The sequence below is a fragment of the Carettochelys insculpta genome, chromosome 3 (genome assembly GCF_033958435.1).
Source record: "Carettochelys insculpta isolate YL-2023 chromosome 3, ASM3395843v1, whole genome shotgun sequence".
In the NCBI taxonomy this organism is placed as follows: Eukaryota; Metazoa; Chordata; order Testudines; family Carettochelyidae; genus Carettochelys; species Carettochelys insculpta.
In genome coordinates this window covers 160737479-160764267 of record NC_134139.1, presented here as the reverse complement: position 1 = coordinate 160764267, position 26789 = coordinate 160737479, and the positions used below count along the sequence as shown (strand labels likewise).

General features: G+C 44.3%; 1 protein-coding gene across 2 annotated transcripts in view; it reads right to left on the bottom strand.

The window, feature by feature from the left end:
• Nucleotides 1–4189: 4189 nt before the first annotated feature.
• The window catches only part of KHDRBS2 (KH RNA binding domain containing, signal transduction associated 2), a 596284-nt gene continuing 573684 nt past the window's right edge, over nucleotides 4190–26789 (bottom strand). For both annotated transcript variants that reach the window (XM_074988883.1, XM_074988882.1), the window contains one exon: nucleotides 4190–4324. In XM_074988883.1, the coding sequence (XP_074844984.1) occupies nucleotides 4227–4324 (98 nt within the window). In that variant the 3' untranslated portion in view covers nucleotides 4190–4226. The remainder of the gene's footprint in view (nucleotides 4325–26789) is intronic.

Genomic DNA, 26789 nt, shown 5'->3' with positions numbered 1-26789 from the left:
TTGATATTAAGACAAAAACTAACCAGAGTTTGAATCCTGCTAACTAAAACATGCCTCTTTCCTGACTAGCACTCTGCAGTCAATAAAATTGAACAGCAAACCATCTACATATTTTCTGAAGATGGCTGTTAAGGTCAGAGTTGTTGACTCATGGCTGACCTTAATGAAGAATGGATGTTTAATATGGAACACAGAGTAGCTTGTCATATAAGCATTAAAGACAGATGACATTTAAACTGAACATGTAGTGGTTTCATTAATTAGTTATGGGATGGATTCCTTATTAAGAAGATAAAATTTGCTAGCTGTAAAGCATAGTGGGAATGCGAAAAGAAATAGTCTGTATGATAATAATGAGTAAAAATGGTACGTACACCTGTGATTTCAATGTAGTTTTTTATATTTTCTTTGAAAGAAATAAACAACTATGTTCATAAACATTTGCATGAAGTGACTAATGTTATTTTCTTCCAAGTGATACACCAGTTTTTTTAAGTAAGTAGAATATAAAACAACAGAGCAATGTCCTGTGGGACTGATGCTGCAAACTCTTTTACTCAATATGAGTAATGCTGAAAAATTGGGCCCTGAGACAGTATATATAGATAACACTATGCTACTATCATACTGTATGTACTGGGCCACATACTTAAAGGAGGTATTGAAATTAGTCCCAAATAAGGATATGACCTATTGCTGAAAAATTTAGCTTACACTATTTGGACCTGAATCTCAGTTATATTGAGTCCTGATCTATACACAGTTTTTGTACCAGTGTAAATGTTTTGATGAGGAATTTGATTTCTTTATCATAATTGTTACATAGTATAACCCACAGTATACATGCAGTTGTTATCAGTATAAGTCTCTTACTATTGTAACTTAATCCCCGTTTAGCAGGAGAATAAACTAACTGGTATAAGCCTCTTTATACAAGCATATACCATCCCACAACCAAAAGCTAAGGGATTTGTATTGCTTTAAATGTATTTACAGCAATATAATGTTTATGTGTCGACTTGCCCTAAGATTGTGCTACATACTCTGACACCAGAAAGGGGCTATAAAATGGATGTAAATGTACTTCTTGACCACTTCTAAGAAGTACATATGTGTACATAAAAAGACACATGGAAAACAACCCCGTGATACATAAGACAGCAAAAAGAAAAAGGACAAATCTTGATTGATTTACTTGCATAAATATTAAACACAGTGAATACATTGAAATCACAGGGAAAATTCACGTGGGTTAAAGTGAGCAGGATTTAGCACAAAACGTGGAACGATTTTATAAACCAGTTTAGACAATAATGCCTCACCAGGACACATAATATGTTCAAAGCTGTTTGATGGGCACCCTATTTTTTGTATTTTTTGTGTAATGAGGTTGAAAGTATCAGATAGTTTGAAAAATTCTGCATAAGGTCTGATTATATTTGACATATTAATTGTTATGTGTTAACTCCCCTCCCCAACATAAAATCTGTATCCCAGCTAACAATATTATTTGAAATACTTATTTGATTTTTAAAAATATACTGAGCAGAAATACAGATAAAACCAAGTACAATGGGGAAATAGATGAATGCCATTTCAAGTTACTTCTATCAACCATTATAAAGCACAATACTTGAATAGCTCCTAAGTAAAACAATTACTACAAATTTTGATGTCTTTCTGTGGACTTTCTACTGTATCAGAGGATAACATACACAATTTGAAACACAATTTATAAGCCAGTACTGTATATTTGCACTCGTCAGTGGCGACCAGATGACTTGTTTACTTCCACAATTTATACCTGTTTTTCATGACGATAAGGTCCTGTCTTTTACAGAATAATTCAGAAAGTGTATCATGTTTATTTAAAAAAAAATAGATTATAGAAATGCCTTTTTCAGAGATCCCACGCTGCTACTCATTTTTCCAGCCATCTAATAATTCTCTCATCATTCAGAAAACTATCACACAAAACAACAATAAATTCTTTGGTTGAAATTATACCATCACCAGCCTGCTATGGAAATGAGCACAGTTGGAATGAATTATTTATGTGAAGCCTCAACTTTAAAATGATAAGGTGAAGAATTACAAAAAATACATACAATTTTTGTCACCAAGGACAAGAGACTCAATTAAAAATAATCAGGTATGCCACAGCTTACCTGAACACCTCTCAGTATAGCTGCTGCTTAGCTGTCCATTGCCTGTGGGTCCCTGAAACAGTGAGACAGAACAAAATCAATGTAATCAATAGATAACCTACTGAATAAACTTTAATAACATTTTAGATACATATGACAGGACATATTCACACAAACTATTCAAAAAAGTTAGCATGCAACTCCAGCTGCAAGAGATTTTGTTCACAAACTGAACAGCAATAGGCCTGTCTGTGTTCTCATCAAAAAAGTAAACCAATCACATTGACAAAAAGCCACTGTAAACAAAAAAACTGTATTGAAAGGATTAACAGTTTTGGCATCCCTAGCATCAAGTCTTCAGGTTTCTTTTCATCAAAATTTAGGTTATATATTTGTTGTTAGCAAGAGTTGCATTACTATTATTGCTAATTTTAGTTCTGTTTATTACCTTGAGGGTTATATATTGTAAAATAATTTTGTTGCCACTAGTTAATGTTAATTAGTTGTTTTAATAGCCTATATACCTATTTGTTATGGTTTGGTAGGTTTACTTTTTTAACTATCAGTTACTTAATAACTGAGAATATTTAACATTACTGTTGCATACTCAAAATTACAGAGTTACTATTAGTGTTACCTGTTTAACGTTTAGTCATCCTTTGAGTCCTGCGATATATTTCCTTAATAATCATCAGCCATCAAGTCTGATAGTCTCAAAAGAAATATCAGCCCTCTAAACTGCCTTGAAGGGCGGTGATATTTAGCACTGAAAATTACAAATAAAGTTTTTGAAGTTGAATAGCAATAACTGGGCAGTGACACTGATGATTTGTTTGTCAAGACAAATTGTTATATACTATGCAAATGCAGCCAACGCACTCCTCTGAGTGAAAACAAGTATGTGAATCTATGCAATGCTTACATGTTGAATGGGATATTTAATGTGCGGGGCAACTCAAAGGTTGAAGAACTAGCATTTAGACAGTCTAACAGTGGTAAGTGGTAATCTTACCTCTTTAAACTCCATTACATTCTCACGAGAGACATGCTAATACAAACAAGTCAATCAGAGTTTGTGTTTAGCAAGATCAAGCTTAGAGGATAGTTTAAAATCCATTTATTATTCTAAAGCAATTTTTTTCCATTAACATGTTATACATTAGTGTTTACTAACCATGATTCATGTAACAGTTTAGTTTGTTAACTTTTAAATTATTTAACAACCATAAGTTATTAATACAACTTTTAAAGTCTTACACAAAATTCTTAAAACAAGCTTGGGTTCATTTTTGTAATTTTTATATATAAAACATTTTAGGCATCTCTTGAAAAAGAAATAAAGCAGGCATTTAAAGCTAGAAAACAAGTAATTCCAAATTTAGTTTGTTACAAAAGGTTTCAGCTTTATTGACAAATTATGGCAAACATATTTGACAAAATTATGGTTTCCTATTTAGAGAAGCTTACACATGGAACTTTATGTAATTTTTTTAACAAATACAGGTTAAAACACTGAACAAATTCAGTTAGCTACATACATACAGTAGCTGCTTGTTTTCAACCCCATTAAAACAGCATTTAAAATTAAATTTACAAACTTAATATTGAACATCTTAATTTATCTAACAGATATTAAAAAAGACAGGTTAAAACATCTTATCTACATCATTATTACTGTCTGGTTCAAAAGAAAAAAAATCATATTACAGTCTTCTAGCAACTCTAAAGAAAAATTCAGCCTTAGCTAGTATGTAGAGAGACTCTAGATCTGTAACAGCATCATGCTTTCTTTTTTTTTAAGTTACACACAACAATGATTAACAACCAAGAGAACATCATCCTTCAAATGGTTTATAGACAATGCTTGCCAAAGTTTTTTTTTTAAGTCCGTGTTATAAAATAATACTAATGCCAATGCCACTTCAATGTTATAGGGAATACAAGTAGTACACAGGGTAATCATGAGCAGTAATCCCTAGGATAGAAAAGAAATGGACTATTACTTGTCTTGTTGCTGTTTATGTGGAGACCACAGGCTATTAATAGTCTTTGAGTTGAGGTCACAGATGAGGAGGACCTTCAATATCTACCATAGGGGTGTTCCCTGTAACCCCCTCGGGCTGACCTCGGAGGTGGTGCCTTTAGGCTGGAACGGGTTGTGGCCCATTCTTCTTGTGCTAAAAACAGAAGAAGAGAACACTTTTTTGTAAAAGACTAAATCTGAAAGTGTAAAGATACCAGTGACAGTGACTGTCAAAGATCCCAAGAATCCAAGTTGCGTGTTAAACAAACACAAACTGAGAGTGGCCTTATCAACCATAGACTGTCCTTCCTAAAATCTCAAGGTTTGATTGTCTGCTCATACAATTTGCAGTGAAGATTAGCATATCTCATTCCTTCACTTTCAGCAGAGTATGAATATCCAGTTTGATGATAATACAGTCAGATCTGGAAAAAACATGGCATTAGTCTGGCAGCTCAGAACTTATTCTATGCTGAGCTTCTAACATCCCAAACTAAAGCATAAAATGGAATTATATTTTATGCTGCTAATAGGTTGACAGGCTCAGGAGTTGAATCATAATTGAAATACACTTGATTTTTTACTTCCTCTTTGGGCCAAATAACAGACAAAGGAAATAACAAAAGGAACAACACCTGGAAATGAGACAAGAGCACTAAGTGAAGGAGCTCTACAACTGAGCTATTGGCTGTGTCTACATTAGCTCCCAACTTCCAAGGGAGCATGGTAAGAAGGGTGGCAAGAGATTATTAATGAAGTGCTGTGGTGCATATGAAGCACTTCATTAAGCTAATTCTCCCCCGCTGCAACTTCGAAGTGTTAAACTTCGAAGTGCCGGCTTGTGTGTAGCTGCGGCTAACCCGCGGGTACTTCAAAGTGCCTGGGCTACTTCGAAGTCCCTTTACTCCTACACGCAAGCTGGCACATTGAAGTTTAATACTTTAAAAAAAGTCACCAAAACATGAGACGAAAACCTTCTATGTAAAAAGAAGATATAAACAACATTATAAAGACTAAAATAAATCAAGATCACATTAATATTTTTCCGGAAAATATTGCCTTGAATTTAGTCTGCTGTTTCTATTTAATTTAAGAGTATCATTTTATTAAGCAAATTAAAACTTTAAAATCTTTAGTTCCATTTAGCATTGTAACATTTTTTTTTAAATCAGGCTGACTAGACAGAAAGGTAAAGAAGACATTTTATTTAAATGCCTTCTAGAACAGACTGAGAGTTCAGGTAATGTCCCATATATCATTTGGCTTCAGGTGCTGTAGAACAGGAAAGGGAAACCTCTGGCTGAAGGGGCTGGATGAGATTTGTCAGGGTTAACCAGTAATAGATATTATGTTTACCTGAGCACCCACAAATACAGCTGCTTGTAGCTCCCATTGGCCACAGTTTGCCTTTCACAACAAATGGGAGCTGTGGGAAGTGGTATAGGCCAGGCCTCCAATTCTCACAGTTTCCATTGGTTGGGAAGGCAAACTGTGGCCGAAAGGAGCTGTGAGTAGACACTCAGGTAAACAAAGCATCAGGCAACCCACCAATGGCTAACCCTGATTAACTGCTTGCAGCTGGCATGCCAGAGGTTCCATGCCCCTGCTGTCACCTCCGTTCTTTCCTCTGATACATCTTTATTACTGAAGGATATAAAGTGACAAATGCTCAAGTGAAACTAACGTATACAGAGAGCTCCATTCTGTCCCACGTCTTAAAAAATCCCATATCAATAAAAACAAATAATTGGTAAAAGTAGTTGTATCTGTGCATGATCCCAGTCAGCAACATGGCTTTTTTGTCACCAGGAAACTGTCAACAAAGGCTTTATTCCTGAACACAGAGAGGCACAACGCCGCCAGTGGATGTGACGGATTTTGTCAACAGTCTGTAGATGCTCCATGGTTGATTTTTTTTTTTTCTACAAAAGCCTGCTTATGTCAGAAGAACCCTATCATGTCGATGTAGCCATAATATGTGTGCACCTGTTGCTAAACTGTGACATGATTTCTAGTCGTATACAGGTAAGAGCCCACTTTACATCTTGAAAGCCGTGTCTACACGTCCACGCTACTTCGAAGTAGCGGCACTAACTTCGAAATAGCGCCCGTCACGGCTACACGTGTTGGGCACTATTTCAATGTTAACATCGACGTTAGGCGGCGAGATGTCGAAGCCGCTAACCCCATGAGGGGATGGGAATAGCGCCCTACTTCGACGTTCAACGTCGAAGTAGGGACCGTGTAGTCGTTGTGCGTCCCGCAACATTGAAATTGCGGGGTCCTCCATGGTGGCCGTCAGCTGAGGGGTTGAGAGACGCTGTCTCCAGCCCCTCAGCTCAATGGTGGCCGCGTGGAGCGGCCCCTTAAAGGTCCCCACCCCCTCCCTTTCTGTGCAGGAAGCTGAGAGAGCGTGCAGGCAGCAGCAATAACACATGGCTCGCCTGCACGCTCCTCCGCAGCCACCCACACCCCCACCCAATGCGATGGCCACCCGGCAGCCCCCCCAGTACCCTCAGGGAACCCCCCTGAAGGGGAGCCAGGGTTCCCAGGGCAGCCAGGGCAGGAGCCAGGCCGGGAAGCAGCAGCGGGGCCCCTCCTGGACGGAGGCTGAGCTTCGTGACCTGCTGGGGCTCTGGAGTGAGGAGGAGGTGCTCCAGGTAATGGGGAGCAAGAGGCGGAACGCGGATGCATTCGCTCGGCTGGCCGAGGGCCTGGCCACCCGGGGTCACCCTGCCTGCACTCCGGACCATGTCCGGAGTAAAGTGAAAGAGCTGTGGCAGAGTTACGCCGAGGTCCGGGATGTGGCCGGCCGATCTGGGGCCGCCCCCGTCACTTGCCCCTTTTACAGGGAGCTCAGGGACATCCTGGGCCCCCGGCATACCTCCTCCCCTCTGGCCACTCTTGACACCTCGGCTGAGGAGCCCCAGCAGGCCCCGGAGCCGGAGTCCGCCCCGGAGGTAAGCCCCGCACCCCGGGGGCCCCCCCGGAGCCCACCCCCGGGGCACCGGAGCAGGAGGAAGAGGAGGAGGAGGAGGGGGACTCCTCCTCCCCTGAGACGGGGCTGCAGATCCTCCTCCCATCCCGGAGCAGCAGCCGGGGGTCCGCCCCCCCGGGTGTCCCCCGACCGTGGGAGTGGACCATCAGGTATGTACCCCCGGTGTACTCCCCCGGGGTTGAGGGGCGGGGGTAACAGATATGTGGCCAGGGCCCTCCACATGCCCAGATGGCCATGGCCCCAAGGACAGCAGTGCCATGTCCCTCACAGGAGTGCATCAGCCCCTGCCCCCCTGCCAGCACGAGAGTGCCATGCCCCATCCCCGGGGCAGGGGGGAGCAGAACCTCTAGGGTCCCCCAGGAGGAGGGGGTGGGACACCCCGCAGCAGCAGCAGCAGCAGCAGCAGCAGCAGGAGCATGTGATGGAGTCGGGGAAGTGCAAATGCGAGATTCAGGCTAGATATGAGCAACAAGCTGAATAGCTCCCAGGGGCAAAGGATGATCCTGGGGCTACAACTGGCAGGTTACACCTCTGCCCTGAACAAAGAGGAGGGAGGAGCCGAGCTGGCTTTGAATCGGGGAGGGGGGGCCACAGGTAGAGGCTAGGGGAAGGGAGAGCTGTAAGGCAGGCAGCCTGAGGAGGTGGAAAGCTACACCCCAGAGGGGCACCCCTTGGGGTCTTCTCCCCAGGACAGGTTGGAAGGACTGTCTCTGACTGCTGTACTGTCACTTCTGGGAGAAACTGGGCATCTGTGGCCTAAGAAACCTGTCCTGTCAGACCCTGCTGAGTGAAGTGAGAGTCACTCCCGCCGGGGGACGGGGTGCAGTGCAGTGGGACCCGTGAACCCCATCACAGCAGCATCTCCCGGGGACGGGGATGGGGAACCTGCAGCACAGGGCTGGGGGGACAAGGGCCACGGCTCGGGGCCCACACTAAAGCCTGTCTCCACTCTTCTTCCCCCCCTCCTGTGTTCCGCAGCTGCACCAGCAGAAGGAACGGAGAGCGCTGGCGAGGCTTCAGTGGTCCTGGAAACCCCTCCGGGGCCATTGCTCCAGGCCAGCCCCTCGGTGGAGGACCGACCGGCCTCACGGTGGGCAAGACGGCAGACCCAGCACCACCACCCGACAGCGACAGAACCCCAGCTGCTGGCCATCTATAGTCGGCAGCTGGAGGTCGCGGAGCAGCGCCTGCGGGTGGAGCAACGCCGCCTCCACCTCCAGGAGCGGGCGCTGGCCTGGCGCCAAGAGGCATGGGGGGCCTACATGGACACCTTCAACCGGCTAGTGGACTACCTGGCCCCCAATGCCGCGCCGGCCGCCTCTACGCCCGCCCTGAGTGCTCCACCCGCCGCGCCACCCGCTGCTCCGCTCGTCGCCGCGCTGTCCGCCGTCACTCCGCCACCTGCCACCGAGGGCTGGACCGCCGAGGGAGACTTGGGGCCAGCTGAGACTCGCTGGACGTATCTTACGGTCCGCCCGGCCCCCAGCCAGCCCCGGACAGGGCTGCGGCCGAGGCAGGGCTCCCGGCCGCCCACCCCCAGTGCCAGACTATAGGGGTGTGGGGCCCAGGATGTGGCCCCCCCCGTATATAGTTTGGACTTATTTATGTGTGCCCCCGTTTGTCCCCTCCCCCCCATGTAAATAGTTCTCCCCTTCCTTGCAATCCCTGGTATTTTTTTGTAAATATATGCATACTTTTTTATTATTCACTTATAATATTTAGAAGTTCTTGTATATAGTTTGGTAGTAGTTAAAACAACAGTTAAAAGAAAACCAGTTTGATTTTACAAACAAGTGCGTGCTTTTATTTGTCCAGGAAAAGTGGGGGTGTGTGTGCTGTTGGGTGCTCCGTGGTGTGGGCGTAGGGGCAGGGAGTGTTGTGGAGGAAGGGGGGTGGCGCAGTGGGGGGCCTGGCAGAGTTCACACCGCGGCCTCATCAAAGTGGGCCCGCAGGGCCACCCGGACCCGGGTCCCTTCGGGGTCCACCTGGCGACTGGGGGCAGCGGGTGGCTGCACGTAGGCCCTGCCGGCCTCCACAGCCCAGCCCTGAAAAAGGCCTCCCCCTTGCTCTCCACCAGATTGTGTAGGGCGCTGCACGCACCCACAATCTGGGGGATGTTGGTGGGGCCTGCATCCAGGCGGGTGAGGAGACATCTCCAGTGCCCTTTGAGGCGGCCAAATGAGTGCTCCACCACCTGGCGTGCGTGGTTCAGGCGCTGGTTGAAGTGCTCCTGGCTGGCAGAGAGATGGCCCGTGTACGGGTGCATGAGCCAGGGCCGGAGGGGGTATGCCGCATCTGCGATGACGCAGAGGGGCATGGTGGTGTCCCCCACAGGGATCTCCCGCTGGGGGATGTAGGTCCCCACTTCCAGCCGGCGGCACAGGCCCGAGTTCCGGAAAACACGGGCGTCGTGGGTGCTGCCAGGCCAGCCCACATAAATGTCCTGGAAATGGCCCCAGCTGTCCACCAAGGCCTGGAGAACCACTGAGTGGTAGCCCTTGCGGTTTATGTAGCATCCTCCACTGTGTTGCGGGGCGCGGATGGGGATGTGAGTCCCATCCACAGCCCTGAAGCAATTGGGGAAGCCCAACGTGGCAAAGCCCGCGATGGTGGCATCTGGGTCCCACAGCCTCACGATCCTGTGGAAGAGCATGGCGTTGATGGCGTGCACGACCTGCAGGGGAAGCTCATGGGAGAGCACCAATGAGGGGTGAGCAGGGTGTGCGTGGCCCTGCCCTGCCCGGGCTCCCCTGCCCTACCCTCCCCTTCCCTCCCCTGCCCTGCCCGAGACCACCTGCCCTGCCAGGGCTGCCTCGCCCCCCTCCCCCCGTGAGTCCTCTTACCTCCATGAGGACAGCCCCGACGGTGGCCTTGCCGACGCCAAACTGCTGTCCCACGGATCGGTAGCTGTCTGGAGTGGCCAGCTTCCAGACAGTGATGCTGACCCATTTCTCCACTGGGAGGGCACGCCGCATGGCGTTGTCCTGGTGCATGAGTGCGGGGGTGAGCCACTGGCACAGCTCCATAAATGTCTGCTGGCTCATCCTAAAGTTCCTGAGCCAGCGGTCGTCGTCCCACTCCTCAAGCACCAGCTGCTCCCACCAGTCAGTGCTGGTGGGGTAGCTCCACAGGTGGTGGCGTGTGAGGCGGGGGGGGGTCGGGGTGCTGCAGGTTTGCGGGGGGAGTCTTGCTCCCCTGCAGGCCGCTTCTCCTCCGGTGTGGCAAGGAGGTGCTCAGCTGCCTCCCACATGGTATGGAGCAGGGCTCGCCCTGCTCCTGCAGGGGCGGCTGGGTGGACCTCTGGCTGCTGCTGCTGCTGCTGCTGCTGGGGGTCCATGACTGTGTCGCCCGAGGTCTGTGTGCCTATGGCTCTGCAGACCGCGTGCTGTGCAGGCTGTGTGTGTCTGGGAGGGGCCCTTTAAGGGAGCGGCTAGCTGTTGCCCCGGAAGCGCTAGCCCACCCTGTGACCTTGTCTGCAGCTGTGCCTGGCACCCTTATTTCGATGTGTGCTACTTTGGCATGTAGACGTTCCCTCGCAGCGCCTATTTCGATGTGGTGCTGCGCAACGTCAATGTTGAACATCGACGTTGCCAGCCCTGGAGGACGTGTAGACGTTATTCATCGAAATAGCCTATTTCAATGTCTCCACATCGAAATAGGCTACTTCAAAGTAGGCTTCACGTGTAGACGTAGCTGAAGTGGGTTATACTTGGTTCTTGGGTAAAGGTGCTCAAGACAAGATGGATGAAACAAGCCACTTACTCTTTTATCAGTGGAAAGGGACAGAATCTTGACTTCACTCTTCTGGCTAATTGGCCAGAACTGTGCGTATTGTAAATTAGAGTTGTGTGGGAACCAGGATGATCATTTTACTGGAAATTCTACAATTTTGAGATATGTTTTCATTTGGAACTGGAACAAAACATGGGATTTTGAATCCACCAGAAAAATGAATCCAACTATTTTGTTCTATTAATCATGAAATTTTATATTTCAGTTTCAATAGTCATAGAATTATAAAAAACTATAATTTTAAAATGACATTTTAAAAAATTGAAATATTTCATTCTGATAAAGTCAAAACAAAATATTTTTGAAATGCTTTATTTCAATTTGCTTTTGAAAATGAAAGTTTATTGAAACTGAAAAGTTCATGTGGAAAGCTTTGATTTTGCTGAGACAGCATTTTCTGTGAGTATGTCTACACGACAACCTTATTGCAAAATAGCTATTCCAGAATAGTTTATTTTGAAATAACACTGCTACACACAAAAATGCATTTTGAAATAGCACTCAGGCTGTGTCTACCCTTGTATTTCTCTTTTGAAAGATGCATGCAAATGAGGTAAATTGAAAATGCAAATGAAGTTCAGATTTACATATCTGATGCCTCATTCGCATATGCTCATTTTGAATGAGCTTCTTTCGAAAAAGAAAAAGCAGTGCATCTCGGGGCTGTTCCTTGGTTGCTGCTAACAGTCACAATCTCACACCGTATATATTAAAATGTGTCTAACACTTTTTTTTGTACAAAAGCCTGCTTATGTCAGAAGAACCCTCTCATGTCGATGTATCCAGAAAATGTGTGTGCCTGTTGCTAAACTGTGACATGATTTCTAGTCCTATACAGGTAAGAGCCCACTTTACCTCTTGAATTGGGTTATACCTGGTTCTTGGGTAAAGGTGCTCAAGACAAGATGGATGAAACAAGCCACTTACTCTTTTGTCAGTGGAAAGGGGCAGAATCTTGACTTTACCCTCCTGGCTAATTGGCCAGAACTGTACGATTTGGCCCGCAGATTATCCCATTTCGTATGTGGATGAAAGCAGAATCAAGATAAGTTTTTTCTTCTGACTGAAAAATGTATCAGCTATAGAAAAATCACAAAGTGTGCTCAGAAAAGTGCAATACAGAGTTTCTTTATTTACATGAAAAGATATGGGATAAAACTATAAAAGGGAAGAATGATAATTAATTTAGTTAAGTGTTTGATATTAACTATTCATGTAACATACAATTCAGCTCTCTGAAGAGGGCAATGCCTTTGAAATCAAGTGGTTTTTTTTCAGTTTCATCCGCAATGAACAGATCTTCAACTGCACTCCTCTGCAAGGCAGGTTGCAATCCTCCGGATTAGGAAATTTATTCCCATTTTAAAGATCAACTTGTATCAGAAAAGATCAGCATAAGAAATGTGCAAGATCTAATACTAAAGTAAATGAACTATTACATACCTTCAAGGCTATACACTGTCCTAACTTCAGTCTTAAAAAGAAAAATACTTCCCGCCGTTCAGAAAGAATGCTTTGTGTTCATCTGTCTTTGAAGTTTGCCATGCAGAGCTCATTGTGATGATCACTTGGTGTGTTTTTAAAATTCAAAAAAATCATGAAAATGATATTTCATAAAATATTCATCTTGGTAACATGTGGCAACCATTACTGCATTTTTATGTTGCTAGGGACTACAAGCATTTCTGAAACATGAATCCAATTTCTCATAAAAAGTCAGGATACTGATAATTTTCACAGCTGATTAATCAGAACATCTAATGGTGGCAGAGATACTGCAACCATAAAGGTAAATTATATTTCAAAGGCCCCAGAAGGAGCAATAACATCTAAAACTATTTAGCTTGACCATACTCAGCAATTATGTTTTTATTTTTGAAATATCATTGACGTCTGTGGTTAGTAAACAAATAATTGGACCTCTCTAACATGAAAATGTGGACAGCAGAATTTGCAACAAACGTATATTTTCTGGAGAAGGAAACACAGAAGGTATGTAAAAAAATGTGAAGATAGAACAGATGCTTTCTTGTGAAAAAAATATAATCTTAGTATGGCTTTTGCAAAATACAGTAACTAAAGTATATCACATAATATATTGTTATTGCAGAGGACTGGCTTAGAGTTCTGTTCCACTTACCATCCCTTCCTCTCCCTGAGATGTTCAGAATATTCTTTTGCAGATTATCAAGGTTTTATGGTCACACAAAACCAAAAGTTTACTGTGGAAAGCTATCACCTGGAGGGCTACAGAAGTGGCAGACAATATAATATAAACCTAAATCCTCAGGTCTCTCACACCCTAAGGGGAATAGCTTCCCATATACTGAATTTAAAAGTGCAGACTCTACAGTTTGTTTCATTATATCCTTTGAAAATGGAATTTTGCTCTAACTGTGCTGAGACTTCAATTACCATTTGCTGAAGTGTGAGTGGATTTCCAGGGGAGCCTTGGGAAGATGTAAGATTTAAATGAAAAAAGGAGAAGCAATTTATTTATATAAATAAAATGACTAAAATAACAACAGGTACACTAGATACTCAAGACAGACAAAATAATAACATCCCGCTCCCCCACCAGCTCCTTCCCTCACAAAGAAGAGAAATCTACAGTCCTTCGGCCTGAGTTCATAGCACATAAAACCGACATGATGACAAGTTTATGTTTACTGCCAAAAAGTATTTCCAGAGCACTGTTCTCCTGCTTCCTGTAGCCACATCAGACTTTTGGTAAAGAGCAAGCTCCTAATTTGCATCTCACAGCTTCCTGCTATATTCGATGTCACATCTCAGGGCTCTCAGTAGTTAGTGCCCTGCTTTTACTTCCTCAGGAAATATGGCTGATTTTTTTTACTAGCCCACATTGGGTATGTCTACACAACAGCCTTATTTTGGAATAAATTGTTCTGGAAGAGTTATTCTGTAATAGCTTATTTCAAAATACCATAGCTACACCCAAAGGCCACCTCTACACTAGCAAGAACATTCAAAATTAACTTCAAAAGAAGCCCTTCTTTTGAAACTCCCTGAAGAGCATCTAAACACAAACCATGGCCTTTCAAAAGTAACTTCAAAAGAATGGGGCCTTTCCATCAAAAGTCAGTCCTCTGTTCCTGTGGTGGCAAGAGTGCTTCCTTTTGAAAGACTCTTTCAAAAGATAGCATGTGTGGACGCTCTGCAGATGGCTACATTTGAAGACACGGGCTCCCACAAACCCCGAGGCAGGAAGCTGAGAGTGTGCTGGTAGCAGGGAAGCACACACTGCTCACCAGCATGCTGCATCCAGCAAAGTTCCAGCAACCTGCCACACTCCCTGGACCCATGGTCAGCATCACAGACCCCTTCTCTCCTCCAGGACTCCCTGAGGACAGCAGGGAGTCCCCCCTAGGACCTGAGCAAGGCCCAGAAGAGACAGGACCCCTCCTGGACAGAGGCCGAACTCTGGGACTTCTTCTCTCTCTGGGAAGATAAGGAAGTCCTGCATCAGACAGGGGTCTGTTGCAGGAATGCAACCACCTTCAAGCACCTCTCAAAGACTCTCAGTGGCCAGGGTCACCCCATCCGCACCCTGGACCAGGTGAGATCGATGGTCAAAGAGCTCCAGCAGGAGTATTGCAAGGCCCAGGAAGTGACCAGACAGTAGGGGGCAGTGCCCACCAGCTGCCCCTACTTTGAAGAACTTGACTGCCTCCTCAGCCCTAAGGAGGCAGCACCCCCAGCCATCATCCTGCACATTGCTGAGCCAGGGATGGAGGGTGAGGACCTCCTGGCACCACCAGCCGCCACCAGTACCCGCAGATGGTCCGGCACCTGGAGACCATCAGTGATGGTAAGGCCTCAAGTGAGGGGGCCCTCATCATCAACATCCCATCTGGGCCATTCAGCTGAGCACCCTCCACCCGTGCCTCACCCGAGTTCCTGGAAGGACTCTCAGGTATGTGTTTGTGTATCCTGGTTACTCTGGGACCAGGAGAGGGGATGTTCCGTCCTGCCTGAGGTGGCTGCAGCCCAACCACATGGCCATCAGCCCCTGTCCAGGTGCAACCTGGATGGCCATGCTCCCCAGGCCCCAGAGAGGCCAGCATGCGACACTCAGCACCAGGCAGCCTGGACAGCACCATGGGCTGCATAGCTGTGGAGGGACCAAATGGGAGGTTGGAGGGAAGCCCGCGCCCATGCCACACGTGGGGAACCCCGGGATGGGGAGGGGAGGGGCGGGGCGGGGCAGGGCGGGGCGGGGTTATGGCATGGAACTAATAGCCTGTTCATCTGTCCCCTTCTGTCTCCACAGCTCCAGCACCCAGCAGCCAGCTGAGCCCCATCCATAGGCCAGGGACCCCACCACCTATGGCGAGCAGCCCATACGCTGACTGGAGGTGTCACAGGGCCGCCGCCAGGCTGTATGCCAGTGCCATCAGGGCAGGGAGGAAGAGGAGGTGGGGGACCCAGTCCACACTGCTGCCCTGCAGGACCTCATGAGTGTTCTGCAGGAATGACTCGTGATGGAGCAGCAGGCCTGGGACAGGTTGGCAGCCAACCTGGATGCCCTGACCCAGGCTGTAACTGCCCACCTGGCTCCACCTGCCACCCCCTTGCAAGCCCCTCCTGCACCTGCTCCTCCCACACCTGGCCCCCCTCCAACCTTCCTCCTGCCAACCCCCCTTTTAATTATCCCCCCCATACTGCTCCCCACCCCCGTGGCCCCAACCTCACTGCCCTGATACCAATCCACCTACACCCAGCCGGCCTACACCAGCTGGCACATATGCTCATGGCCAGCTGTGCGAACTCAGCACCACTCCCTGCACCACTTCCTGTGCCAACATCAGTGAGGCGGCAGACACTGCAGCTCAGCAACGCCCCAACCTTTCTCTGCTCCTAGCCCTAGCCCAGCCCCAATGGGGGCCCCGGATGCAGGGGGTACAGGCTCATGCAGGCAACAAGGATCCTGTCTCTTGACCCCTGTCAAGGATTAAGACCCATGCCCCAACCTCCAGCCCTCCTGGGGTGTTGGTGTCTGCCTGCCCTGCCCCAGGCCACCCCGTAAATAATTTCCCCCAGCTCCATTGATAATTCTTCGCACCCCCCTGTAAATAGTTTCTAAGGTTACAAAGAAGCAGATTGTTGTTACGTGCTCGGTAAAAGGTTTATTTGTGCTTACCCCTGTGTATGCATAGGGGTGGTGTGTGTAGGGGTGTGTGTGCCCGGGTGTGATGGTGGGGGGGTGTATGTGTGGAGGTGGTGGTGTGGGGTGTGTCCATGGGTGGGGGGTCATTGTGGCTCCCAAGTGAAGGGCTCGTGCAGGGCCCCCCTTACCCATACTGCATTCCACTAGGCCTGGTGGCACAGGACAGCAGGTGGCTGCTTGTAGCCACACCTGGCCTCAGCAGCTCACCCCTGCATGAAGGGCTCGTGCTTCATCTCCACAAGGCTTTGCAGGGTGCAGCGTGCCCCAACCACTGTCAGGACGTTGGGGAGGGCCACCTCTAGCCTCGTTAGGAGGCAGCTGAAGGTGCTCTTGAGGCGGCTGAATGCTCACACCACAGTATTCCAGGCTCATTTGAGCCTCTTGTAAAAAATGCCCTGGGTAGGCTGAGTGTGTCCCATATACAGGCTCATGAGCCAGGCCTACAATGGGTAGGCTGTGTCGGCCACAATGCAGGGTAGCATTGTGGTGTCCCTGATGGGGAGATCCCACTGGGGGGAAGTAGGTCCCCTCACTCACCTCGTGGCCCAGCCCTGAGTTCCACAATGAACTGGTAATAAGGGAATTCCGAAGTCTGGGATTTATTTTGAAGAGCCCATGTCTACACGGCCAGTTTGCATTTCGAAAGCAGACACTTTTGAAGTGCAACTGGCTGCCATTCTTACATTCATGTTCATATATTCATATTCATATCAGTGCCTCATTAACCAGTTCCAATCTGTGTCTAAATACCACTTCCAAAAGGGAAGGGTACTGTAGACATGGCCTTTGTGTTGTGTAGACACTAGTGTAGTTATTTCAAAATAACACCTGTTATTTCAAAATAACTTTGCTGTGCAGACCTATGTATATCTTAAGATGGAGCAGAAGCTGTGGTAGGTCATATATATCATTACAATGAATGATAACCACTTTGTTTTTGTTCGCCAGATCAAAATAACTAAATGTGGTGGTCTCATCCTAGTTGTGGCATAGTCACAATTCCAACAGTAATACCAAGTAGCAGACTCAGAGAGCCTGTCTTCAGGAAAAAAATAGCTGGCATCTGCTCTTTATATGCCACAAGAGGTTGCTGTGTTGTCCCTAAGTGGTTAGATGCTGCAGACAACTTTTCTGTCCAAATGACACAAGGGATCCAGAATTAGAATTCTAGACCTACAGCTTGGAAGCCACCAGAACTCCAGTACCTGTTTGCAGTTTCTTTCTCAAGGAAAGAGCAGACACTATGGAGCAACATTATACAAATTCATTGATCCACACTGTGCTGAAACATTACAAAGAGACATTTTCAGGCATTGGGAGAGAGAGAGCATCAGCAGTCATACCAGTACCCATCCTGGGGACAAAGGCATATCTGGGGGGCAAAGACCTAAATCTAGAATGTGAGAAGAGCAGGTAAACCATCTAATCAGTAGTTTTGCCAGGGCAGCATTGTTTTGTTGTAGATTGCAGGGTCTTTAAGGCAAGGACTGTCCGTTTCCTTTTAGTTGTCTTGCACCTGGCATAATGGATCTCCTCTCTGCTTGACCTCTATGCACAATTTCCCTAAAAATGAAGTAATGAACCTGTTTTGCACGTTGGGAGCTTATTCTGCAGGGGCTTAAATGTGAAGATCAGTGCAACCTAAATTTTCCCTTTGTTAAATTTTATCCAAACACTTCAAGCATTACCCATTTTTATTTACCACCTCAAAAGGATGACTTGTCAGGTAATAAATCCATTCTGTTTTATTCCTCTTTATGAATGTGTGTCCTACCCCTCCATACCTCATTCTATTTTTTCCTCTCTCCCATTCTTTTACTCCAACCCAGATGTCTTTCCTTTTCTGTCCTTCAGAGACACAACAGATAAATCCCACTGCAAGAAGGGCAGCACCTTTTCTCTCCATCATGTTAATCCTTCTAACACCCCCATTAGATATGCATTATCTCCAGTTTACAGGTGGAGAATAGGAAACAGCCTTGCTGTAAATCACACAATGAATTAGAAGGAGAGCTCGCATTAAAACTCACTCATTCCTGACTTCTGGTTCTGAGCTCATTTTACTAGATATCTCTTCTTGCAATGCCATCCCAAGTGTTGTACTAAATGCTGAATACATTTTAATATCACACCTACATGAGCACTAAATGGGTTTCTGCGTCAGAGTTAATGCAATGAGGTTTCTTTATTATAGGTCACGATGACTGTCTCATTTAATGGCTAGCATGTCAATAGTGTTGTGTTTGCCTTCCAAGAAGACAACTGGCATAAGATTTTGTGCCAATAAAATAGACTGCGATCACCAGTTTAAGGATGTGAAACACACACAGTAATGACTGAGTAATGGTACCGGGGTACTAGCTCAGTCTCAAATCAAACCGGAGATCTAATTTCAGTGCCTGCTCCTCGAAAATTTGGAAAATGGCCTAAGATGGAAACACCAGATAGTCATCAAGCAAGTTTGCATGGCTCTTTCATATGGGTCAGTAGCAAAATAACAAATGTGACATGTTCTGTATGAAAAGCATGGCATACTGTGCAGGTAACATACAAAGGTAAGAGCACACAAAATAGAGTAGTAACAGAGAGATAGCTGTGTTAGTCTGTACTCGAACAAAACAAAGCAGCAGAATTGTAGCACTTTAAAGACTAACAAAAGCTGTGTCTACACGTGCACGCTACTTCGAAGTAGCGGCACTAACTTCAAAATAGCACCCGTCGCGGCTACACGCGTCGGGCGCTATTTCGAAGTTAACTTCGACGTTAGGCGGCGAGATGTCGAAGTCGCTAACCTCATGAGGGGATCGGAATAGTGCCCTACTTCGACGTTCGACGTCGAAGTAGGGACCGTGTAGACGATCCGCGTCCCACAACGTCGAAATTGTGGGGTCCTTCATGGCAGCCATCAGCTGGGGGGTTGAGAGACGCTGTCTCTCCAGCCCGTGCAGGGCTCTATGGTCACCGTGTGCAGCAGCCCTTAGCCCAGGGCTTCTGGCTGCTGCTGCTGCAGCGGGGGATTCATGCTGCATGCACAGGGTCTGCAACTCGTTGTCGGCTCTATGGATCTTGTGCTGTTTAGTGCAAGTGTGTCTGGGAGGGGCCCTTTAAGGGAGCGGCTGGCTGTTGAGTCCGCCCTGTGACCCTGTCTGCAGTTGTGCCTGGCACCCTTATTTCGATGTGTGCTACTGTGGCGTGTAGACGTTCCCTCGCTGCGCCTATTTCGATGTGGTGCTGCGCAACGTCGATGTTGAACATCGACGTTGCCAGCCCTGGAGGATGTGTAGACGTTATTCATCGAAATAGCCTATTTCGATGTCGCCACATCGAAATAGGCTACTTCGATGTAGGCTTCACGTGTAGACATAGCCAAAATGATTTATTCGCTGATGAGTTTTCATGGGATGAAATTTACTTTCTAGCTATACTAAGCTTCACACAGCATTTCAAGTAGGCTGTGTCCATACTATTTCACCAGTTGTATACTGTAAATTTTGCCTTACTTCTTCTTCTTACTCAGCCCTACATTCAATATCCTACATTTTCATGACCTTCCTTTTGGCCAACTACTGTTCCTGAATTGCGAGGGGGCCCTCTCCCTTTCACCTTGGTTCTCTGCAGTATTAAGAGTTTCCATTTTATGTTAATGTAATTTCTTTTAAATCCATAAGAAGGGGAAGTTATTAATGTCACCCTATACCTATGTTTTGAGGAGTGGGGAGATTCTACATGGCCATTTGGTATGATGGAACAATTATCGTATACCTTCCTTTTTGATTTTAAAGCAAACAAGCTGACCACTATGTTGGTGTTTCTCAAGGTCCCACAAGTGTGTGTGTGAGGTACTGTACTCCAACGAAACAAAGCAGCAGAAATGTAGAGTTGCTGGGCACCAGGGCATAGTGGTGAGGAGGCCAGCTTTAAGTTTCCACAAGGATCAAGGATGAGGGCAGCCAGCCCTCACCACTGTCTGGAGCATGCCATACTGGCCCCCACCCCTCCTAGACAGTCCCAAGAGCCACCCACAGCCTGCAGTGTGGCATGCTGGTGGTGATTTAAAGGGTCCATAGTTTGAGCTATGGCTGCTCCAATGCTAGCAGTGGAGGCAGCTGGGATTCCCAGACGCTTTGGAATCACAAGATAATGGGGTAATTGCCTCACCCGTTTGGCAGGCCTGCCCACAAGGAACCTCCAATTTAAATTATGGGTTTTTCTATCAAAAATAAAAATAACTCCCATGAGAAACCATAAGATATTTACAAGTACTAGTCTCTTGAGATATCTGGTTAAATGGAAACACAGAACAAATTAGGATGAGATGCTAGGAAGAGCTATATCCAGGGAAAGGAAAGGCAGAGGAGCATAGCTAGTGAGTCAGGGAAGGGTTAAGTGAATAGACTGAAGAGCTAGGTGGTGGGCCCAGAGTATTAGCAGGGAGACCCAGACAGTTCCTCTTAGTTTTGGGCAATTCCCATTCTTCCTGATTGCATAACTCTTCCCACCATTGCCCAGATTTTCATCTCAGTCCCACTGCTCTAGTCAGTTCCTCCCACCTTGTCCCCAAATCCCCATTCTGGTTCAGCTCTGACATTATCATCGCTACCATAAGTCAGTGTGTAAAAGCTGAGTGGAGTGGAGTGAAGGAGACAGAGAGCATAAATGTATAACTTAATAGGTCAAGGATAGAGTGGCTTGGAAGAGGGGTTGTAGGAGAAAGAGGAATGAGGAGCACAGGGGAACAAGAAGAATGGTATGGCTGTTTAAGATGTGGAAAACAGTCAAAAGAGGAAGTTCACAGTGAAAAGTAGGGTTAAGGGTATAATGCTATGTGATACAAAATATGAGCAGGGCTTCAGAATTGGGGTGGTGGGGGAGCATGCAGCAAGGCTAAGAGGGGAATAGATTCTATTTTATAGATTATGGAAAAAATGGGGAAATTCTGACACAAGCTGTTTCGTTAACTGAGAATTGAGGTTGTTCAAGGTGTTTCCTACTAACACAGCTACAAAAAGAATAACTAGATGAGATTCTCTTGATGGCCATACCTTCCACAACTCACACACATTACCAACTGTACATCCTAATATCCAACCCGATTATTCACCTCTACGCAACTCTCCTGGCACTTCATGTCTAAGTCATTTTTACGTAAGTCTGAAATGAGAATTAAGGTTTGCTATGATGCTAAGGAGTCTAAGTGTATTTCAGCATAGGGCATGTGTATTGCATTGGGTCTGGCTATTACTGTTGTCCTACCAAGTGAATATCTTGATTTTTAGTAACTTCATTTATGGGAAATGCATTTGATTAATTATATGAATAAGGTAACTTTTTTCCCTGTGAGAATGTGTTCGAATTCACGAGCAGAGTCCGTTTAACTGAACTGGACACTTTTCAGTTTTTTGTAAGTTTACTTTAAATCAATATTTGGAACCCACCATTATATGGGAAATTTAAGTTAGCTGTCGTTATCATCAGCTGCCAGCATCCTTGGTTTATGATCAATTGACTATTAAGTATAGTATTTCAGCACTGTTAGTGATAATTCGTATTACCTCATCGGTTATGTTCATCAATTTTTGAATAAGCTTCCTGTGTCTATTAGACATATTGTTTCATTTATTATCATCTGAAACACATGGTTAGGGATAATTTTGTGGTTAGTATTAGTTACTAGGCCAAGAGGTCTATTTTAGACCTATTGCATCATTGCATGATTTATATTTCAGAACTCAGATTTTAGTCTTGATGGACGGTCTACCTGAAAAGCATCCTTACTTTCTTTAAATTAACCCTTACAATTTTATGAACCAAACTCTCAGTTTTAGCTGCCAAGGTGCAGTCCTCAAATGTAACTATGTGCCTACTTTTATTTAGGGATCTCAGACTAAGAATATACTCCCATAACAAAGAGAAAATTATCTAAATAAAATTACAGTTTTCATGTTATTTAGTACAAAATAAAGCTTAGGAACATAGGATTTGTTACAATGAATCAGATAAGTGATCCATCTAGTCCAGTATACTGCTTCCAGCAGTGGCCAGCACCATAAGGTTCAGGGCCTTAAATATTTGCTATTGTGAGTCTCTGATACCACACATATTGTGAACATTCTTTTCTACTTTTCACAATACTTTTTCAAATCTTTGCAAAGGACTTTTCCAACATCACAGCTAACCCTTCCACAAATGCAAAAAGTCAACAAATGTAAGTGATCCAATGGCAAATTGTTGTAAGACACAGATTAAATCTGTATTACAGTAAAAAGAGCAAGCATTAACTGCACCTAATTTGTATATGAAGATGTTATTTTCTAATTAAAATTATAATGTTATTTATTACTTGTTACCAGCAATAATGGAGACGTGAGCTGGCAATTTATTTTACTTCTCAATATTGCTTGCCCAGTTTTGGATATATTTTCTTTTACCATAGTCAATCACTGCAAGACAGGTGGTCAGGAAGAGATAAATTTAGCACTGGTGTTTAGACAGTTAAAAAGTATATAATAGTAATTAAAATAATGGTTTAATTTGACTGTGTGCTGTATTGTTGTAGCTGTGTTGGTCCCAGGATAGTAGAATGTCTTAGTGGGTGAGGTAATACCTTTAACTGGACCAACTTTTTAGCTTATGCAGATTTCCATCCAAACACCTTGAGAGAAACTGCCACAAGACAGAAAAAGAAACCTGAACGCACACCCTTACATGTTCTCTTACACCCCACATCCGAACCCATACAGAACATCATGAAACACCTACAACCTGCACTCATGGGACAGTCTTTCTGAACCCCCTTGTCTTGCCTTCCAACAACATGTCAGTCCCTCCATGCCCATCATCACAATCGAGATCTGCACAGGCCAGGATACCAGCTCAAAGTGGCACCAAACACTGCCAACACCACAGATGAAAATCTTGTAGACTTATCTCCATTGTAACTTATCTCCATGGTGTGTGATGATGGACACACTCTCAACCTCCCTTTTGAAGATTCAAGGGGCCTAAAGGTACCTATTATAACTTGTGGCATACCTCATAGTAGAAAAAAAATATGCCTCAGCACTTTTGGTAATCCTAGTTAAACAACTCAGAAAAGGAAATATTTTTGTAAAAATCAAATTGTGTCTGTGGATAAGTTGCAAAGCTATTCTAAAAAGGGTAAAAATACCTCAAGTAAATTATTCACTACAAATACTATACTCAGTTCCAATCTGGAACAAGGAATATACTGAAAAAAAGGGTGGATTTGGGTGATATAGGCATTTAAGCCCTTGTTTTTATTCATAAATAACTTTCTTTGTTGGGCTAAGACTTCCATAGTAACTCTACAGATGCTGTTAGATAAGAATGGTTTATTAAAACATAAAACCATGTTTGACATCTAGAACTTGTAAGGGTTCCAGACCTGTATAACCAGCATGAAATCTGTCATTGACAATGTGACACATCTATTAAACCAAACTATAATGTGTTGAGATTTAACTGAAGTATCTTGTTACCATAATTCAATTGCAATAGTCATAGTCTTCCTACAGTATGCTACAATGATAGGACATGGCAGTAGCTATGTTATTGCAAGATAAGCGTGGACACAACAGCCTAGGCATAGTTTCCTCTTCACCATATTTCCAGAAGAAACGAGCCTTCTATTAATATGATCTAATGCAATGTGGTATGTTCACTGACACCATCATCATGCCTGAAATAATACAGATGTGTTATCATTATATACCCCACCATATTATGTGGATAATTTTTTTCTTAGTTCTCAAAATGTACAATCCCTAGAGTAAAAGGCAATAAAACAGTTGGTATGAAATACTTCATATGATAAGGATGATTGGAGTGATTAACTTATTCTGTCATATACAAGTGATGTATAATTCAGGAATAATAGGAGAAATAGAAAGAGCCTCTATAAATTAAAAGCATTCTTTTTTCTTGCACTACATAATTTTGGGCTGTACTAGCAAAACACATGTAAGTGAAAGTGATTTGTGACATACATTGAGTTCAAAGAATATGTGAGGTTTAAACACAGAACTTTCCAAAGAATTATAACTTAATTAAAAGAGGGATTTAACAAAACAACACTAACTTTAATATCATCCCCGCAGTAGTCATCATACCTGAACAGAAAATACTCTTACATTTCATAGTGTTTAAAAATTATAAGTTTACAATAAATCATAAATCTCATCTGGAAGGTACATTTATATTGGAGACAGCTAGCCTGATGCCAGGAATGAGAAGATTTGAAGGAAATCTGCAGGAAATCAAGAACATTTTCATTACAGTACACTATATACAAACATAATGGGTTTTATAATACACGGGAGATCAAATATTATGTTGATTGGTAAAATATAAAAACCTTAACAAAGCAGAAAAGAATAAAGCTACTTTTACTTGCTACCTCCACTGTATATATACAAAAAATAAATCTCGGAAAAAATGCTGCACTGAGCTCAAGAGAAAAACATGGCAAAAGCCACAGTGGCGTTGACTTCAGGTCCATCTGATCAGATATCTTTTTTTTGCCAGAGCCCATTACCGTAGCTTCAGAGACAGGTGTGTAAGCAGGAAAATGTTGGATAACTTGACCCCCCTATGAAGTGTTGTCTTGTTTGGTCTCTATTATTGGAAGTCAGGTTTAAGCCTGAGGCATGCAGTTTGAGATCCCTTTGAAAATAATTATCATTAATTATAATTCTGGACATTCTTGATTTCCATATAAATGTTCAAACAGGTTTTGAATCTTGCCTAGTTCTTGGCCTCAATGCTTCCTGTGACAGAGTCCCACACTCTAATTACATGATGTTGAGAAAGTATTTGTTCTTATTGTTTTTTAATTTTCTGCTTTTAAATCCCATTGAATATCTCATGAGACAAAAAAACAGAAGCTGTGGACCAGCCTTCTCTAAATCATTGTTATTTTGTATGCTTTTATTATGTCCGCTCTTATTCAGCTCCTTTCTAAGCACAGTTCAACGGTCTGCACAGACAACTGGGAGCCAGGAACTCCTGCATTATCATCCTATCTCTAATCCTGACACAGCCTGGGATCTTACTTGTGCCATTTAACATCTACGAAGTCCAAGAAACAAGGAGTCCAGGATTATTAAGGTGTGTCATTATGATAATTATTCTTGGAAAAAGTGGAAGTGTAAATCTAAAGTGTTCCAGCATGTGGTACACTAAATGGCTGTGTGGAAACCAAAAGTTCCCTAGTGTGCTTTCTGTACAGCTGCTCCAAACCTCTGTATACAAAACTGCATTAGCAGTGAGGCTGGAACAATTTTTGGAATAAGAGTGCTAAGCTGCACTGCTCCTTTGGCCCTGTCTGCATCCCTTATCACCCCCTAGAGCTGGGGCAGGGCACAGACCATGGCTCTGGGAAGAGGGACCTGGACATGGTAAGGCAACAGAGGCTGTGGCCATAATTAGCGATGGATGTGGAGCCCCAGGCATATGGCCACCAGCTAGGACCCTGGTTGGCAGGGACATGGGGCCAATGACTAGGAAAATGGGCCACAGGGGCATGTTGCTGAGGGCTGGGACACTGGATACAATAGCTGGGGGTGTTCCACTTTTCCTTCTGGTGCATTCAGGAATCGTTAGTACATAGTGGCAAATTGTTGAAGCTCCATAGATTTACACTATGGCATATTCCCAAATATTGACATACGCATGTACAGGAAACTGCAAATAGAGAAGTTATCATGATATTAGTGTTCTTAACCATAGTGTGCTCAATATAGAGATATCCCATAGAAAGAAGCAACAACTGATACAAACAATGGCTTTGCACTATGAAAATTTCCTCCCATATCACAGGGTTTGCACAAGATTAATGAGTCCTCAAATTTTCAAGGGGTACATGGCCTTGGCAGGACCCTCCCTACTGAGCTGAACATCACTGTATAAGAACAAAGCACTAGAAATTAGGATTTCTAATTTAGTTGTGACTCTACACCTGCTTGTCTCATAGGACATGGGCCTTATCCACGAAAGCTCATGACCTAATAAATGTATTAGTCTCTAAGGAACTACATGGCATGACTGCTAGTTATTTGTACATCATCTTTTGGAAGTGTAGGCCCAGGTTGAGTGTTATATGTACATCCAGTTAAGAGTAAGTGTCCCAAAAACCCAAAGTCAAAAGAAAATGTTTTCTGTGATCCAACACTGTTTGCTATGTCAAAGACAAATTACATGAGTGATGTTCAGTTTACAAACTAGGCAATATTGTAAATAGTTATGGAAAGACACTAATGAAAACCATCCCAGCTCTATTAACTTCAATAGTGCTACACTGAATTATACCAGTAGGGTATCTTGCTTTTATTTCCTAGCTAAGTTACAGCAATGAATGCAAACATCCCTGTGTTCTGCATTATCATATCTGTAACTTTTGAAGATTATCATATTAGTTCATTTGATGTCCTGCATTTCAAAACTTGAATAAATACAGAATGGAAAAACTCTGTGGCAAAAACCTTAGCGCCACAAGCAAATTGGATTTCAGGACCAATGAATGATGATAATTGTTGGAAATAAGTGAATTTGGACTTAACTATGGTTATTAGAATAAACCCATTTTTGCAAAACAAATACTACCAGTCCATATTTGCTTTTAAA